A 17,424-nucleotide genomic window follows, 5' to 3' on the forward strand; every position below is an offset into this window, starting at 1 on the left:
CCAAATAAGAAATCATATCCAAATATGTTTGAAAAAAGTTTAGTAAAAAAAATTTGTTTAGAAATAGTTACAAATAAGGTATTTTGAAAGACATTAAGACACAATTAACAAATGTAGTTTAGATTCTAGTTTAACAAAAGTGTTTGAGGAATTCTTTCCATATTTCACATATATTGAACAAAATGTTTTGCAAAAGTAGTTTAGAAATAATTTCCAAAAAATAATACACAACTAGCTTGAAAGTGGTTATGTAATTAGTTAAAAATAGTTTACAAATAAGGTAATTTATAATAAGTTTAGTATATTTTGTAATTCGTTGTAGTCACGTGCAATTCAGTTTCTGTTGTGCTGTGAGAACCTGAAGCACAATTTGAAGCACCTGCATGAGGCAAATTGTAGGATAATTTATAGATCTGAAAAGTATATTAATCTCAATGGATTACTTGCACTGAGCTTTGTGACGCACTTCCGTTTTGAAATGTATATTTTCAATGTCCTGCAGTCACCTGGTTGACTAAACACCTCCTGAAGTGAGTGTCTGCAAGAATATGTACAAACCTGGACATGAGAGACAGCAGAAGAGATATTCTGATGATTACTGTGTAAAGATCTCTCCGAACTCGACGGATCTGAGAAAGCAGCGGCTGTTAAACACACGCCATTATTTCCCCACAGGGTGTCAGTGCTCGTCTAAACTAGTGACCGCGACGCTAAAGAGTGCGAGACCTGATGAATACAACCTTTATTTAGTTGTATTGCAGATTTTAATTACTATTGTATCGTTTTACTGTATATAATTAACATTTATGCCCTAAAATCTTAATTGGTAACAATAAGGATCATTTATTAAACATTAGTTAATTTATGAACTAACAATGAGCAATACATTTGTTACAGTATTTATTATTTTTTGTTAATGTTAGTTAATATAAATAAAGCTGTTCATTGTTTGTTCATGTTAGTTCACAGTGCATGAACTCATGTTAACAAGATTTTATTAAAGTATTAGTAAATGTTTAAATTAACATTAACAAAGATTAATAAATGCTTTATAAGCGCAGTTCATTATTAGTTAATGTTAATTAATGTAGTTAACTAATGAACCTTATTGTAAAGTGTTACCTTAATTAATATATTCAAAATAGTTGACTGTCATTCTCCTCTATGCTGAGTTCGTCACTGTTTAAGATTAATGAAATATTTAACATCGTTAAATTGATTAAGGCATTCATTCATTCAATAACAGTGCACACAACCAATCCTTTTTATCAGTCAAATTCATTTAAAAATGTAAAGTCAACAATTATGAAATATGATCAGTAAGAGAAAAACACTGTTAATGAGAAGACGAGCACTGGACTGCTGCGGGTTAGTGAGGAAATATATCTATTTATTATTATTATTATTTTTATTATTCAGAAAATATATTTATAGGAACATTTGCTGTATATGGATCATAGCATTAACATGATGGGGGTGACGCGTCCCTCTCACAGTTAACATATCACACAACTATTTCCTCTCAGTCAACCTCCTTTACTCTATCTCCATTGTACATCAATTACACTCCTGCTTTAAAGATGATCCCTTTAAGAGCGGTCATTGTAATCTGTTTGTCTGTAGTGGATAGGCACAGAGAGAGGAGAGGAGAGGGGGGACGCTGGCCATGGCGGGACGCCTTTCAATGGAGCTGATTGCCCGGCCAGTCAAATGCACAGTCAGGAAGATCAAAGTGCCATGGGAGTATAATTACCTCCCACTGGGCAAATTACACACTGTGGACCCCCCCATCCCTCCTAATCAGTAAAAATGGTAAATAAGGACAACAATAGCAGTGATGGCTCAGGGGTGACACAGGGAGACTGTCAACACAAGGCTTTTGTGTTTAATCCCAGTAAGTTCCTCTTTCTTTCCCCCTCATCTCCTCCGCTGACCACAGGACTGAGGCCGTCATGATGATAGACATGTCTGTGTGAGCTACAGGAAGAGAGGGATCTGTGTGTGTGTGTGTTGGTTTAGGAGATAGAAGACAGACAGGTGCGTGTGCATTCAGCATGGCGTTTGTATACTTATGTTGGCTTATTGGGCTGTAGGTTGTGTTAAAAAAAAAAGTCTAATGTAAATAACCACCCTTTGCTTTGGGGTGCTTTTTTATTTTATTTAATTTTTTTGCATTGTGCAATTCTCATGACAATTAAGTCAAAAAATTTTACTTAAGTTTTCATTTATTTTATAGTGAAATATATTGTATATAAAGTTTATATTTAAGTGAAATGTGCATTTAACAATGCTGCATTTTACATTTTTATTTCTGTAATTCCCATTATTCACAATGGTTATTTTCATTGAAATTTCTCTTATTATTTTGTACCATTTTATACTTAAGATTTACTGTAATGCTAATTATTTATTTACATAAAGGCAATACAACAAACACTACCATGATTTATAAATAATTTAAAGTATACATTTATTAAACTGTAAAAACATTTTCTAAATTAATGAAAGAATTGAAAGAAAAATTGCATTCATGATAGTAATATATCCCCCTTAAAATACTATTGTGGTACCATAGTACACTGAGGGTGTCAGATGGTAATACCATTTTATTTACCATATTTATGGTATTTAATTGGTAATTGAAGGAAAACTTTAAATACTACCATTATTATCTTCAAAAACGTGGTATTACCTTAGTGCCATATCCTGGCAAACATGTTAACCTGGTACATTTTATAATGGGACTTTTTAGTACAGAACAGATTGAACACATAATTTAATGATTTCAGACTTTCTCATTGAAATATATGAAAGTATCAAAGTCCAAGATCCACAAATCCACCCTGAACATCTTGCTTTCTATTCTTTGTATTGATGCTAGACGTTGATATTTGTCTCCTTCAGCATTGATCTGTTTCAGCACTGTGGGGTGTGATTCCACCGATCATGTTTATGCATCCGTGACTGTTGGAGACCGCCGTGACTAGTGCGACGTCCGTGTACGTGCACAGAAGCCGTTGCCGGAAGAGGTCACCCGGCCGTCCGTTTCATTTATTTGATTGGCGAACCGATAGGAATTGTGTAGGAACACATGCATTATTGAATGAATAATGAAAGGGCAGCTCAGCTAACAGATGGTTGCTTCTTATGAAATGACAGTTCCAGCATAGTGATCATAATATATTGTGAACACCAAATACAAGCTTGACCAAAGCACACTTCCTTTACAGTGTTTATACAGGATTAGTCAATCAGTCAAATCTGGAGACATTTATAAGTAAATAAGATGGCTAAATATATATATTACACTTTTATTTTATCTTTATTTCGTTTTTTATTGTATGCATTTGGTAGACTACTGTTTGAGCTTCATTAATGTACTATATAATTATATATAACGAATACATTTTTCTTTACATATTTTATTTCACATTTCTTTGCGGTATTATTTTATGCATTTGACAGACAACTCTTTGCTTTTTTGCTATTCCATTTATTTTTATTATTTCACATTTTATTTTATTTTAATGCTTTTGTCAGATTATTGTTTGACACTACATTAATGTAATATAAAATGAAATATAACAAGTCAACTTTTTACATTTTATTAGGGGCCAAGCACTGAAAGTGCGGAGGCACCTATTGTTTTCGTTCCGGTTCTTATTATTAGGGGCCAAGCACTGAAAGTGCGGAGGCACCTATTGTTTTCGTTCCGGTTCTTATTATTATTATTATTATTATTATTATTCTGCTTCTTCCGACTGGGCGTCTATGGCAGCCCATAGAAGCGTATGCGGGAAAGTTGTTCCGGTTTGACATTCTGATAGAGGACATTCCCAACAGTAATTGCACCAATTTTGGTGTCTCTAACTCATTCCCTCTAGCGCCACCACCTGTCCAAAGTTTCACTTATATTATGCTAATAACTTTTAAACCGTAAGGCCTATCAACAAAATTCTTTTTTCCTCTGATTCCTGAGCTCACGACGATTCGACTGGACCCTATGACGTCATTTTCCGTCATAAAAATATGGCCGCCATTTTGAATTGTCCAAAAAACCTTCTTTTGCGAACTCGTCCTAGACGGTTTGTCCGATTTGCACCAAAATTGCACCAGATCATCTTCAGGCTGTGGGGACAAAAAGTTATGGAATTCAAGTTGATTCGTCAAACCGTTTTCGATAAACGCGCAAACAAATTTTACGTAGCGCTTGCGAAAACAGACATAAGGCTGTATCTCCGCATCGCTTAATCGTATTCAAACCAAACTTCCTACATGTCATCACAAGCATGACCTGAGGCTACATGCTGCGTTTCGGCGCAGCGCCACCTACTGGTCTGGAGATATGAAAAAAGGCTATTTTTGCTTATAACTTCTGAACGGTTTGTCCAAAAATCACAAAAGTGGTCTCGATAGATTCAGGGCGTCATGTTGAGTTGACTGATATCCAATTTTTCCATATCGGCCATTTTGGCTGTCGGCCATTTTGAATTATGTGCTAAAATGCTGTATTTTATGAACGCATGAACGTATCGTTACGAAACTCAGTATGGGTCATCAGTACAAAGCCCTAAAGGTACTCAAAAGATTATGAGACAGCGCCACCTTTTGGTCAAAAGTTATAATGAAATTTCCAAAAATGCTAATAACTTTTGAATAAATTTGCCTATAGTAATGACACTGATCTCAATAGATTCCTTGGGTTATGCTGAAAACATAGATACCAATTTTGCCATAGTCAGCCAAACTTCCTGTCCGCCATCTTTATTTTCTTTTAAAACCTACTTTTTCAAACTCCTCCTAGACCGAACGTCCGATTTTCACCAAAATCGGATCGTGTCATCTCCAGACCGTGCCGAGTAAAAGTTATGGATTTCGTGTCGATAGACGAAACCGTTTTCGTATACCGCAGTGGCAAAGTTGAGCCATGATGCCAAAATGACTATTCAGGCTTTATATCTGCAATGCCTTGACATATTGACACCAAACTTTGTATGTGTCATTGTCACTTCACTCTGACCACATCACATCAGTTTCGTAACTGCGCCACCTATTGGTCGAAAGTGATAATCATATTTTTAGTTATTGTATGTGATTTTTCAACCATTTTGCCCAAATTCATCTTCAAATGTCTTTAATTGCTCCTTGCTGCAGTGGGTCTCACACTCCCAGCCACTTTGGCATGTCTTGTCGTCTTGCTTGCGCTTGGCCCCGGTGATTGCTGCTTGCAGCTATATTTATTAGGGGCCAAGCACTGAAAGTGCGGAGGCACCTATTGTTTTCGTTCCGGTTCTTATTATTATTATTATTAGGGGCCAAGCACTGAAGGTGCGGGCACCTATTGTATCTGTTCCCGTTCTTATTCTTCTTCTTTTTCTTTTTTTTCTTTTTTTTCTTCCGACTGGGCGTCTATGGCAGCCTATAGAACCGTTTGCGGGAAACTTATACAAATTGGCACAGTGATAGAGGACAGCCTGAACTATCACCATAGCAAATTTGGAGTCTCCAACTCATTCCCTCTAGCGCCACCAGCTGTCCAAAGTTTCACTCATGTTTATGCTAATAACTTTTGAACCACAAGGGCTAGAAACAAAATTCTTTTTTCCTCTGATTCCTGAGCTCATGACGATTCGACTGCACCCTATGACGTCATTTTCCGTCATAATAGTTTTCCCGCCATTTTGAATTTTCCAAAAAACCTACTTTTTCGAACTCCTCCTAGGCCGTTGCTCCGAATTTCACGAAAATTGAACCAGATCAACTCCAGACCATGACGACAAAAAGTTATGGAATTCAAGTTGATTCGAATTACCGTTCTCGAATACCGCGCAAATAAATTTTACGTAGCGCTTGCAAAAACAGACGTAAGGCCGTATCTCCACAACGCTTTATCGGATTCAGACCAAATTTGGTACATGTCATCACAAGCATGACCTGGGGCTACATGCTGCGTTTCGGCGCAGCGCCACCTACTGGTCCGGAGATATGAAGAATTTATATTTTTTCTTATAACTTCTGAACGGTTTGTCCAAAAATCACAAAAGTGGTCTCGTTAGATTCAGGGCATCGTGCTGAGTCGACTGATATCCAATTTTCCCATATCGGCCATTTTGGCTGTCGGCCATTTTGAATTATGTGCTAAAATGCTGTATTTTATGAACGCATGAACGTATCGTTACGAAACTCAGTATGGGTCATCAGTACAACGCCCTAAAAGTACTAAAAAATTTATGAGACAGCGCCACCTTTTGGTCAAAAGTTATAATGAAATTTCCAAAAATGCTAATAACTTTTGAATAAATTTGCCTATAGTAATGACACTGATCTCAATAGATTCCTTGGGTTATGCTGAAAACATAGATACCAATTTTGCCATAGTCAATCAAAGTTCCTGTCCGCCATCTTTATTTTCTTTTAAAACCTACTTTTTCGAACTCCTCCTAGACCGAACGTCCGATTTTCACCAAAATCGGATCGTGTCATCTCCAGACTGTGCCGAGTAAAAGTTATGGATTTCGTGTCGATAGACAAAACCGTTTTCGTATACCGCAGTGGCAAAGTTGAGGCATGATGCCAAAATGACTATTCAGGCTTTATATCTGCAATGCCTTGACATATTGACACCAAACTTTGTATGTGTCATTGTCACTTCACTCTGACCACATCACATCAGTTTCGTATCTGCGCCACCTATTGGTCGAAAGTGATAATCATATTTTTAGTTATTGTATGTGATTTTTCAACCATTTTGCCAAAATTCATCTTCAAATGTCTTTAATTGCTCCTTGCTGCAGTGGGTCTCACACTCCCAGCCACTTTGGCATGTCTTGTCGTCTTGCTTGCGCTTGGCCCCGGTGATTGCTGCTTGCAGCTATATTTATTATTATTATTCTGCTTCTTCCGACTGGGCGTCTATGGCAGCCCATAGAACCGTTTCCGGGAAAGTTGTTCCGGTTTGACATTCTGATAGAGGACAGTCCCAACAGTAATTGCACCAATTTTGGTGTCTCTAACTCATTCCCTCTAGCGCCACCACCTGTCCAAAGTTTCACTTATATTATGCTAATAACTTTTAAACCGTAAGGCCTATCAACAAAATAATTTTTTCCTCTGATTCCTGAGCTCATGACGATTCGATTTCATCCTATGACGTCATTTTCCGTCATAAAAATATGGCCGCCATTTTGAATTGTCCAAAAAACCTTCTTTTGCGAACTCGTCCTAGACGGTTTGTCCGATTTGCACCAAAATTGCACCAGATCATCTTCAGGCTGTGGGGACAAAAAGTTATGGAATTCAAGTTGATTCGTCAAACCGTTTTTGATAAACGCGCAAACAAATTTTACGTAGCGCTTGCGAAAACAGACATAAGGCTGTATCTCCGCATCGCTTAATCGTATTCAAACCAAACTTCCTACATGTCATCACAAGCATGACCTGAGGCTACATGCTGCGTTTCGGCGCAGCGCCACCTACTGGTCTGGAGATATGAAAAAAGGCTATTTTTGCTTATAACTTCTGAACGGTTTGTCCAAAAATCACAAAAGTGGTCTCGATAGATTCAGGGCGTCATGTTGAGTTGACTGATATCCAATTTTTCCATATCGGCCATTTTGGCTGTCGGCCATTTTGAATTATGTGCTAAAATGCTGTATTTTATGAACGCATGAACGTATCGTTACGAAACTCAGTATGGGTCATCAGTACAAAGCCCTAAAGGTACTCAAAAGATTATGAGACAGCGCCACCTTTTGGTCAAAAGTTATAATGAAATTTCCAAAAATGCTAATAACTTTTGAATAAATTTGCCTATAGTAATGACACTGATCTCAATAGATTCCTTGGGTTATGCTGAAAACATAGATACCACTTTTGCCATAGTCAGCCAAACTTCCTGTCCGCCATCTTTATTTTCTTTTAAAACCTACTTTTTCGAACTCCTCCTAGACCGAACGTCCGATTTTCACCAAAATCGGATCGTGTCATCTCCAGACCGTGCCGAGTAAAAGTTATGGATTTCGTGTCGATAGACGAAACCGTTTTCGTATACCGCAGTGGCAAAGTTGAGGCATGATGCCAAAATGACTATTCAGGCTTTATATCTGCAATGCCTTGACATATTGACACCAAACTTTGTATGTGTCATTGTCACTTCACTCTGACCACATCACATCAGTTTCGTAACTGCGCCACCTATTGGTCGAAAGTGATAATCATATTTTTAGTTATTGTATGTGATTTTTCAACCATTTTGCCCAAATTCATCTTCAAATGTCTTTAATTGCTCCTTGCTGCAGTGGGTCTCACACTCCCAGCCACTTTGGCATGTCTTGTCGTCTTGCTTGCGCTTGGCCCCGGTGATTGCTGCTTGCAGCTATATTTATTATTATTATTATTATTCTGCTTCTTCCGACTGGGCGTCTATGGCAGCCCATAGAAGCGTATGCGGGAAAGTTGTTCCGGTTTGACATTCTGATAGAGGACATTCCCAACAGTAATTGCACCAATTTTGGTGTCTCTAACTCATTCCCTCTAGCGCCACCACCTGTCCAAAGTTTCACTTATATTATGCTAATAACTTTTAAACCGTAAGGCCTATCAACAAAATTCTTTTTTCCTCTGATTCCTGAGCTCACGACGATTCGACTGGACCCTATGACGTCATTTTCCGTCATAAAAATATGGCCGCCATTTTGAATTGTCCAAAAAACCTTCTTTTGCGAACTCGTCCTAGACGGTTTGTCCGATTTGCACCAAAATTGCACCAGATCATCTTCAGGCTGTGGGGACAAAAAGTTATGGAATTCAAGTTGATTCGTCAAACCGTTTTCGATAAACGCGCAAACAAATTTTACGTAGCGCTTGCGAAAACAGACATAAGGCTGTATCTCCGCATCGCTTAATCGTATTCAAACCAAACTTCCTACATGTCATCACAAGCATGACCTGAGGCTACATGCTGCGTTTCGGCGCAGCGCCACCTACTGGTCTGGAGATATGAAAAAAGGCTATTTTTGCTTATAACTTCTGAACGGTTTGTCCAAAAATCACAAAAGTGGTCTCGATAGATTCAGGGCGTCATGTTGAGTTGACTGATATCCAATTTTTCCATATCGGCCATTTTGGCTGTCGGCCATTTTGAATTATGTGCTAAAATGCTGTATTTTATGAACGCATGAACGTATCGTTACGAAACTCAGTATGGGTCATCAGTACAAAGCCCTAAAGGTACTCAAAAGATTATGAGACAGCGCCACCTTTTGGTCAAAAGTTATAATGAAATTTCCAAAAATGCTAATAACTTTTGAATAAATTTGCCTATAGTAATGACACTGATCTCAATAGATTCCTTGGGTTATGCTGAAAACATAGATACCAATTTTGCCATAGTCAGCCAAACTTCCTGTCCGCCATCTTTATTTTCTTTTAAAACCTACTTTTTCGAACTCCTCCTAGACCGAACGTCCGATTTTCACCAAAATCGGATCGTGTCATCTCCAGACCGTGCCGAGTAAAAGTTATGGATTTCGTGTCGATAGACGAAACCGTTTTCGTATACCGCAGTGGCAAAGTTGAGGCATGATGCCAAAATGACTATTCAGGCTTTATATCTGCAATGCCTTGACATATTGACACCAAACTTTGTATGTGTCATTGTCACTTCACTCTGACCACATCACATCAGTTTCGTAACTGCGCCACCTATTGGTCGAAAGTGATAATCATATTTTTAGTTATTGTATGTGATTTTTCAACCATTTTGCCCAAATTCATCTTCAAATGTCTTTAATTGCTCCTTGCTGCAGTGGGTCTCACACTCCCAGCCACTTTGGCATGTCTTGTCGTCTTGCTTGCGCTTGGCCCCGGTGATTGCTGCTTGCAGCTATATTTTAATTTTATTTTTTATTATTATGCATTTGGCAGAGTACTGTTTGAGTTATTTTTCACAGTTTTTTCTTTGCTATTTTAATTTGATTTACTGTTTTAACTACATATATATTATTACTACTACACATGACCTGTAGAGCATTTGGATAAAACCGATGCTTAAAATACAATTATGTGAATAAATGTAAATTTAAATAAAAAAACATGGCCATATATATACATACATACACTGTAAAAAAATATTTTCATGATTTGTTATCACAACTTTTTATCATTTGTCAAATCAACTTCGATAACTTATGTGTGAAGATAACACACTATTTTGAGTTTCTGTTTATTAAACCATTCTTCTTCATTGTATTAACTCAATTTTTTAATTACAACGAACTCAAAATTTTAAGGTAACTTGCTTTTTTAAGTTAAACCAAAAAATTGTTTATAGTGTGTGTATATATATATATATACATTTATATATATATACGTATATACATATCATAAAATAAAATGTAAAACGTTGACTTGTTATTTATAGTTTTATATTACATTCATGTAGTCCATGTAATATGTAGTAATGTCATCTTCTTTTAAATACTTCTTCTTGAGTGGTTGAGTTGATAGAGCTGTGTTTCGGAGAGAATATCCGTGGAGGGATCAGATCAAGGCGAGGAGAGGATTAGGACTTGATTGTCGGGTAAACACCATGATACCCAGTTGACCTCGGGTCAGCAACTGATGTCAAGCAAGTAGTGTATTCTTCACGTGGATTAGTCCCCTTCAGTGTCCTCCTACTCTCTCACTCCCAACTGGAAGTGGTAAAGAGCACAGGAATCTTCCCTAATCCCCTAATTAAGCCAAAACAGGCCACCCAAACCCCCTGTGCTCCCTGCCGCCCACCCCTAAACACCTCTGTGCACTTCCAGCCCTGGCCGGGGAGTGTTTGTCCTGGCTGGACTTTAGGGGATAAATGCTCAGTGAGTGTTTTCTTAAAAGAACAGCGGGAGATTGATGGTGAGGCCTTGAGCAGGGGACGGGACGGAGGCCGGAAGCTTTTGAAGAGCTCGGGATCACAGGCTCTAATCCTCGTGCTAGCAGAGGTCTGGGAGAGTTCGCCGGCGCAACAGGCAAAAGAATACACACTGAGTCTGTGCACAAATTGGATTTAGCCTCTGCTCTCCCCCCACAGCACTGATATGTGCTCCTCACAGTCTTTGATGTGCACAGACACGGAGCCGATGCCCAAACCGGCCTCCTCCTGTGGGTGTCCACCGAGGAAAAAAGTGGTCCTGGCCTGGAAACATTGGTTCCTCTCTTAAACCTACTGGTTTTGAAGTAGGAACCGCTAGTCAGATATATATATATACATTAGATATTTTATTTTGTGTTATTAAAGTGATATCTTATTACACAAATAATAAAATATAGCATATTTTATTTGTTTATTAACCTGATAGTTGTATCAAAGGCAGCTTATGTAATGGCATACAGTTGCTGAATGAAGTTACTTAATTACAAAAGTGTGAAACGGGACGTTTGTGGAGAGGTTATGAGGAAACCGAGTAATGTTGTTTTTATGGATGATTATTCTTTTAGTTGTACTATTTCTCACTTGTAAGTCATTCCGGATAAAATCATCTGCTAAATCAATCAATATAAAGGTATTTTCACACTAAGAACGATATGACAAACTGATGTAAATCACTGGAGAAAGTTAGTGGCAAAAATTTGCATTAAACAAATGTAGGGGAAAAATAAATAATGACCAACTTAAAGTAAAACAAAACATTAACAGCAAATGTTTGGTGTGAAGAAGGTTTAAAATGTGAAAATTGACTGTGAAAAGCCACACTATGTGTAAATAGGCCTTGTATTTATGCAAATGAGTGTGTGTGACTGAAGTGTGAATGAGTACATGAATCTTCACAGTGCTGGGGAAACTTGGGGGATGTTAACCAGCTGATCTTCTTCATCCTGAACCTGAAAATGTTTCTGTATTATTAAAATGTTCCTGCTGATTGTTATTGAGAGTATTGTGAATGTTTTCTGATCTGAAATCTTCTGATCCCTGATTGTTTTTGTCTTGAACAGGGGATTTTGTTAAAAAGGAGTGGGAAATCACTTAATAAGGAGTGGAAGAAGAAATACGTAACTCTGTGTGACAACGGCCTGCTCACCTACCACCCTAGTTTACATGTAAGTGTGCGTCTCCTCTGCTGTTAGAGTTCATTTAGCTGAATTGGTTCATTAAAATGATTCAATTGATTCAAACAAATGATTCACTGAGTGGTATTTGGTGTAAATTCCTGCATTTGATGTTGCTTACCCAGCTAATACTTTTTGGATCCTAGAACATTCTATTTTCATTCATATACATTCTAGGGTTCTCTGTTGGTTAGCCAGGAAAGTTTTCTTAAAGGGATAGTTCACCCAAAATTAAAATTCTGTCATCAATTATTCACCCTCATGTCGTTCCAAACCGTATAACCTTCGTTCATCTTCGGAACACAAATTAAGATATTTTTGATGTAATCCAAAGCTGTTGATGTAAACAGCTCAGCACTTCCAGGTTCTACGTCAGAACGCCGCCTAACTATTGGCCGACGCTGGTCACGTGAGCACCACGACATATGCGTGTGATGCTGACGCAGGAGCTAGCCAATAGTGAGCCGGCGTTCTGACATAGAACCATTTCTGGCATTAATTACTCGCCCTCATCGTTCCAAAACCGCAAGACCTTCGTTCATCTTCGGAACACAAATTAAGATATTTTGAAGAATATGGGTAACAAAACCAATGGGGCCTATCAACTTTTTGGTAACCGACATTCTTCAAAATATCTTCTTTTGCAAAATATCTTGTTTCTTTAAACATTTTTCTTTGCTTGTAACCAATTTTGCATAAAAAGAGAATTGTTCACGAATCAGACCTCTCGTTCCGGTTAAAAACCCCATGAAATCGATTACAACATCGATGTAACGGGACATATCGAAGGGATTTTTCGCGATTACGCTAGCATGATTTCTATACATCTTTAAAACCATATTTGAATGATGAACATTTGAAACGATGATATTATAGATTAGATTCAGATTCAGTATGAGTGTTTTGGAGGTATTTTCTAGGTTTCTACTAATGCAGACGAGAGCCGGACGGGTCGGCTTCTCTTCCGTTGCTCCAGCAGCTCTCGTATCTTACGGCAGTCGCCGCGGGAAAAGCACAGGCCGTTTCGCGCGGAACATTTATCTCTGTCAGAACCCCCGCGCGGCCTTAATACCTCCTAAAATCCCCTCTCACTCATTCCCCAGCTTTCTCACGCGTCCCTTTTCCTCCGCTCCCCTCATTTGCATACGTCACGCTCACGCCTATCTTTGTTCTTGTGTTTCTACGACACTTGTAACATAGGTTAGTAATTAATAAGGGCTTCCTAATTAAGATCCACTGGAGAAGCGGCGTACCTTGACCGTCAAGACAAGTTACATGAGACACATTTAGCGGTCTCCACGGACTATGACCGAAATTAATATCTTGGCCAAACTCTCGTCTCTCACATCATCTGCATGTTTATTATCGATATAATGCGCATCTCATGCCAGCGATGTGTGTAATAGGCACGCGATGCCATGGGCGTCATAATCGTTAGAGACGTTTGGGTTTGGACACCTGTGGACCACTCGTTTAGCTCAACGAGAAAGACGGGGAGAGAGAGAGAGACACACGGAAAGACGGTTTAATTTTGCGCCGCAGCCAGCCGAGCTATCCCACAATCCCCTTCTGTTAATTCTGTCTGCTACATCAATTAAATTGTTTGTAGAAACTAATTGAATATGGCTTAATCACACATCTTAATAGCTTTCTGCGCCTCAAACTGGCTGTTAATTCCAGCAATAAAATGGAATGAGAGCGCTCACTGGGTAATTAGTACTGAGGCTTTTGAAGAAATTAGTGCTTTATGGGGCGCAATAAAAGTGAAGAGGAGTTGGCGGGAGACTTTCGAGGCCAAAATCTCTGCTCGCCTCTTTTGTGCTGAGCAGGGTGATTTGCACCTTGGCTTAGCCCATTTGCGCTTTGCAAACTCCCATGAAAATGGAATAGCCCGATTTAAATTGGAATGAGTCTGCTCGCAGTCATTAATGCTAATTTTGCTAATCTGCGGCAGCGTGGAAACAGGTGAAATAGATTGCGTGGGTCTGGTGCTGGTTTGATTGTCCAAGGCTGCTTTTATTCATAGTTGTGTTTGTTTTTAAAGCTACAGGACCTCTAAAAAGTTTCTTACTTAGGTTGTTTGTTTCTTACTTGGCTTTAGCGCTGCATCTGTTCATTGTTTGTTTGTGTGTAAACATGCACATTAGGCAGTGGATAATAAAGTACAGACAGTTCAATATGTCATGCTGTCGATTTATTTAGAAAATATTAAAATTTGTCTTAAGTTCACAAAAAACTTAAATACTATAATATACAGGTGAAACTTGAAAAATTTGAGTTCATTTATTTCAGTAATTCAACTTAAAAGGTGAAACTTATTTATCTGTGCACATACTTTTTATTTATTTATTCATATGCCTTCATAATCTTTAATCAAAATAGCCTCTTGGAGCGACATCTCTTCTCTTCTTTTACTGACGCGAGGGCAAGACAACCTGTCAGTCACTTGAGATCGACCAATAGCAAGCCACAACCATCCAATCAGTTCCCTATGGACAAAATCAAGCCCCGCCCTACATTTTTTCTTGATGGAAAAGCCGTTTCACTCAGATACACGTCACAATAGGGAAGAAAAGACTTCTGCTGCTACCTTATCATGCTGACTTTAAATACTAGAAAATAATGAAATACCCTAAAACTTAATACTAGAGTTGGTAACTGGATAATACTACAACCAAATGAATTTTATGACATTTGTTTGACTCATTTAATTAGCATTTGTCCAAAAATGAGCCTGAAGTGCTGTACTAAAAATGTTTTGGGTCCTACTCATTAAGAAAACAATCGTTTAGCGGAATTTAATTGCAACTAGAAACGTTACATTTCGGGGGCATATCGAACGGACTGTGATTTTTTGCATTTCAAAGCCTCATTCTCATTCACAATGTGTCAGGTGTGGGTTTACTTTTGACCAATTTCCCAGCCTAGATCTAGAAGTACATAATGTCATATTTTTTATTTCTCAGGACTACATGCAGAACATCCACGGTAAAGAAATCGATTTGCTGCGGACGACAGTGAAGGTTCCCGGGAAGAGGCCGCCCAGAGCGGTGGCCACGGTCGCCCCTACAGCCAGCCCCAAAACCAACGGCCTGACCAAAGACCGCAGCACTTTACAACTCGGTATCGGCGCCACAAGTAAGTGTGAACTGATTCAGTAGTGTTATACTTCATAATTAATACATTTATTAATTGCAACAGCGTTAAATTGTCGATTCGTCATTTAAAAACCTCTCATAGCTCTACCTAATGTGTGTTAGAAGTCAGGAACTGTTCGACTAAAGTAGCATTCAGAAAACTTATGTATACTGCTTGTTTTCGGATTTGGCTGTACATCGGTTTATTTGTGCCTTAAGAACCAGATTTACTCTGTTTTCACTTGAGAGAGAGAGAGGTCTGTGAAGGTATAATTGGATTTAGGGAGCTGAGCTCAAGTGTAATTAATAAAAAACCAGGAGCAACTTTCTCCAGGGGCTCTGCAAGCTGGCATGACCGCTGTGGAAACATAACCGGCCAGGACCTCAGCATCACTTAGCCTGGGCTAATTGCTTTTGCACCATTAAAGACAGGTCAGCAAGGGCTTCTGGGAACTGCAGTTTTCTGGCTTGTGTCCAGTCTTGTGTTGGGTTTATTGGTCACAGAGACATAAGGAGCATTTGTCAGTGTTGCTGGGCCAGATGAATGGGGTTGCTCGGAAAACCACAAAAGTTGAGATTGCGTTCATGTTGACAACTAATTAACCTCAGTCGACTGCAGAGGTTGGAAATGGGAGAATTTTGGGGCATTTGGACCTGAAATGGTCACAACACCTGGACCTGTTTTATTCAAGCTACAGAAAATAGAGATGTCTGGGTAAAGAGCTCAAACGTGGCCTTAGGCAGCGAATACACACAGATTACTGCATTAGTTAAGACTGTACATCTGTATTTAGGTTTTAGGAATAGTTGCACAAAAAGGCAAATATTTATTTATTAAATAAATAGTTTTATATATCATTGTAGTATTATGCATCACTGAAAATCAACATGGAAATTAAATTTAATATTTTTATATACATATTTGTGGTTTAATCTAATTACTTGCTCAGCCTCAAAAGTGACTACCGTACTTTCCTGTCATCAATCACACTCTCAATGTTATTTTTTTGCAAAGTTTTTTTAATGAACATTTTAGATAATATTTCTCTGAAAATGTGAAAACTGTATCTGTCAAACTGTAAAAAAAAAAAAAAAAAAACATCTTGATAAAGCAATTTATCAGCATAAAATGTGTTGTGTTATGAATTCCTCATGATTTAGTGACTTTTTTTGGCATATTTTAGAGAATGTTTTGGATATTGAATTAAAATTAGTATATTGTTACTGTAACTGCGTATTTACAACAAAACTTAGTTCAGATTCAGCAGTGCATTCGATTCACTCTTTCCAAATGTAAGTTTTAATGTTACATTTATTTTGTGGATGTAATATTACATTTATGTTGCATATGTTGACTAACCCAATAATTTAATATTTAAGTGAGTCTCCAGAACTCAATTTCTGATAAACCTGCGCTGTGTGATTGACATCTCCAGCGATTATGAAGGGAGGGTTCTGTGATCACCTTTTGTATATAATGCAATCACAATTTAAATAACAGATTATATTCATGCTATTAAGAAAAACTGTGAAGTTGACTATTTAGTCAATGGCTTGATTTACTGCTTAAGCCACTTTCCTTGGATTTCATTAGGATCCTTTGGAAGGTAATGTTGTCTCTCTTCTCTCCTTGATAAAACAATTAATTATCTCAATAACACTCCAGTGGGCGGGGCCAAAGACGCAATGATATAGAAGTAGACCTCTAACATGTCAAAAAATAAAGGAAAATTAGATTTCTCAATTTATGACCCCTTAAAAATGTACATTTGCAAAGACTTGTAAGAATTTACCATTTCTACACATAAGAAGTTACATACATAGGATCCTCCCCTCCTTCCTCAACTAATATTTGTGTCAGTAAATATGAGATTAAGGCTGTCCACTGCATCCTGACATTTAAAATCCAAATTCAATCTTCATTTTTATTTTTATTTATACTGTTAAATGTGTTTTAAATTGAAATTCATGTTGATTTCAATCATTCAAGCCATTTTAATAACCAGTTTTGATCTTTATAGACAGATCTTTATATCTATACATTGTTTTTACATGTATTATACAACATTTGCAGGTCTGAGATGGCTTTTTATCCGAGTTATTTTGTAGATACGGCAGTTGACCTTCGGTTTAACACAAATTTACGGCGAAACGCTCGGGTCCCAATTTGACACAGGCCGCTTTTCCCGTTTCCCTTTTT

General features: G+C 37.9%; 1 protein-coding gene across 3 annotated transcripts in view; it reads left to right on the top strand.

Moving 5' to 3' along the window:
* Positions 1 to 17,424, top strand: part of agap3 (ArfGAP with GTPase domain, ankyrin repeat and PH domain 3) — a gene marked incomplete at its 5' end in the record, with an annotated part of 165,550 nt that overhangs the window by 102,397 nt on the left and 45,729 nt on the right. For all 3 annotated transcript variants that reach the window (XM_079601607.1, XM_079601608.1, XM_079601606.1), the window contains 2 exons: positions 11,974 to 12,078; positions 15,054 to 15,225. In XM_079601607.1, coding sequence (XP_079457733.1) covers positions 11,974 to 12,078; positions 15,054 to 15,225 — 277 coding nt within the window. The remainder of the gene's footprint in view (positions 1 to 11,973; positions 12,079 to 15,053; positions 15,226 to 17,424) is intronic.

Source organism: Phoxinus phoxinus (genome assembly GCF_949152265.1).
Source record: "Phoxinus phoxinus genome assembly, chromosome: 24".
Taxonomy (NCBI): Eukaryota; Metazoa; Chordata; class Actinopteri; order Cypriniformes; family Leuciscidae; genus Phoxinus; species Phoxinus phoxinus.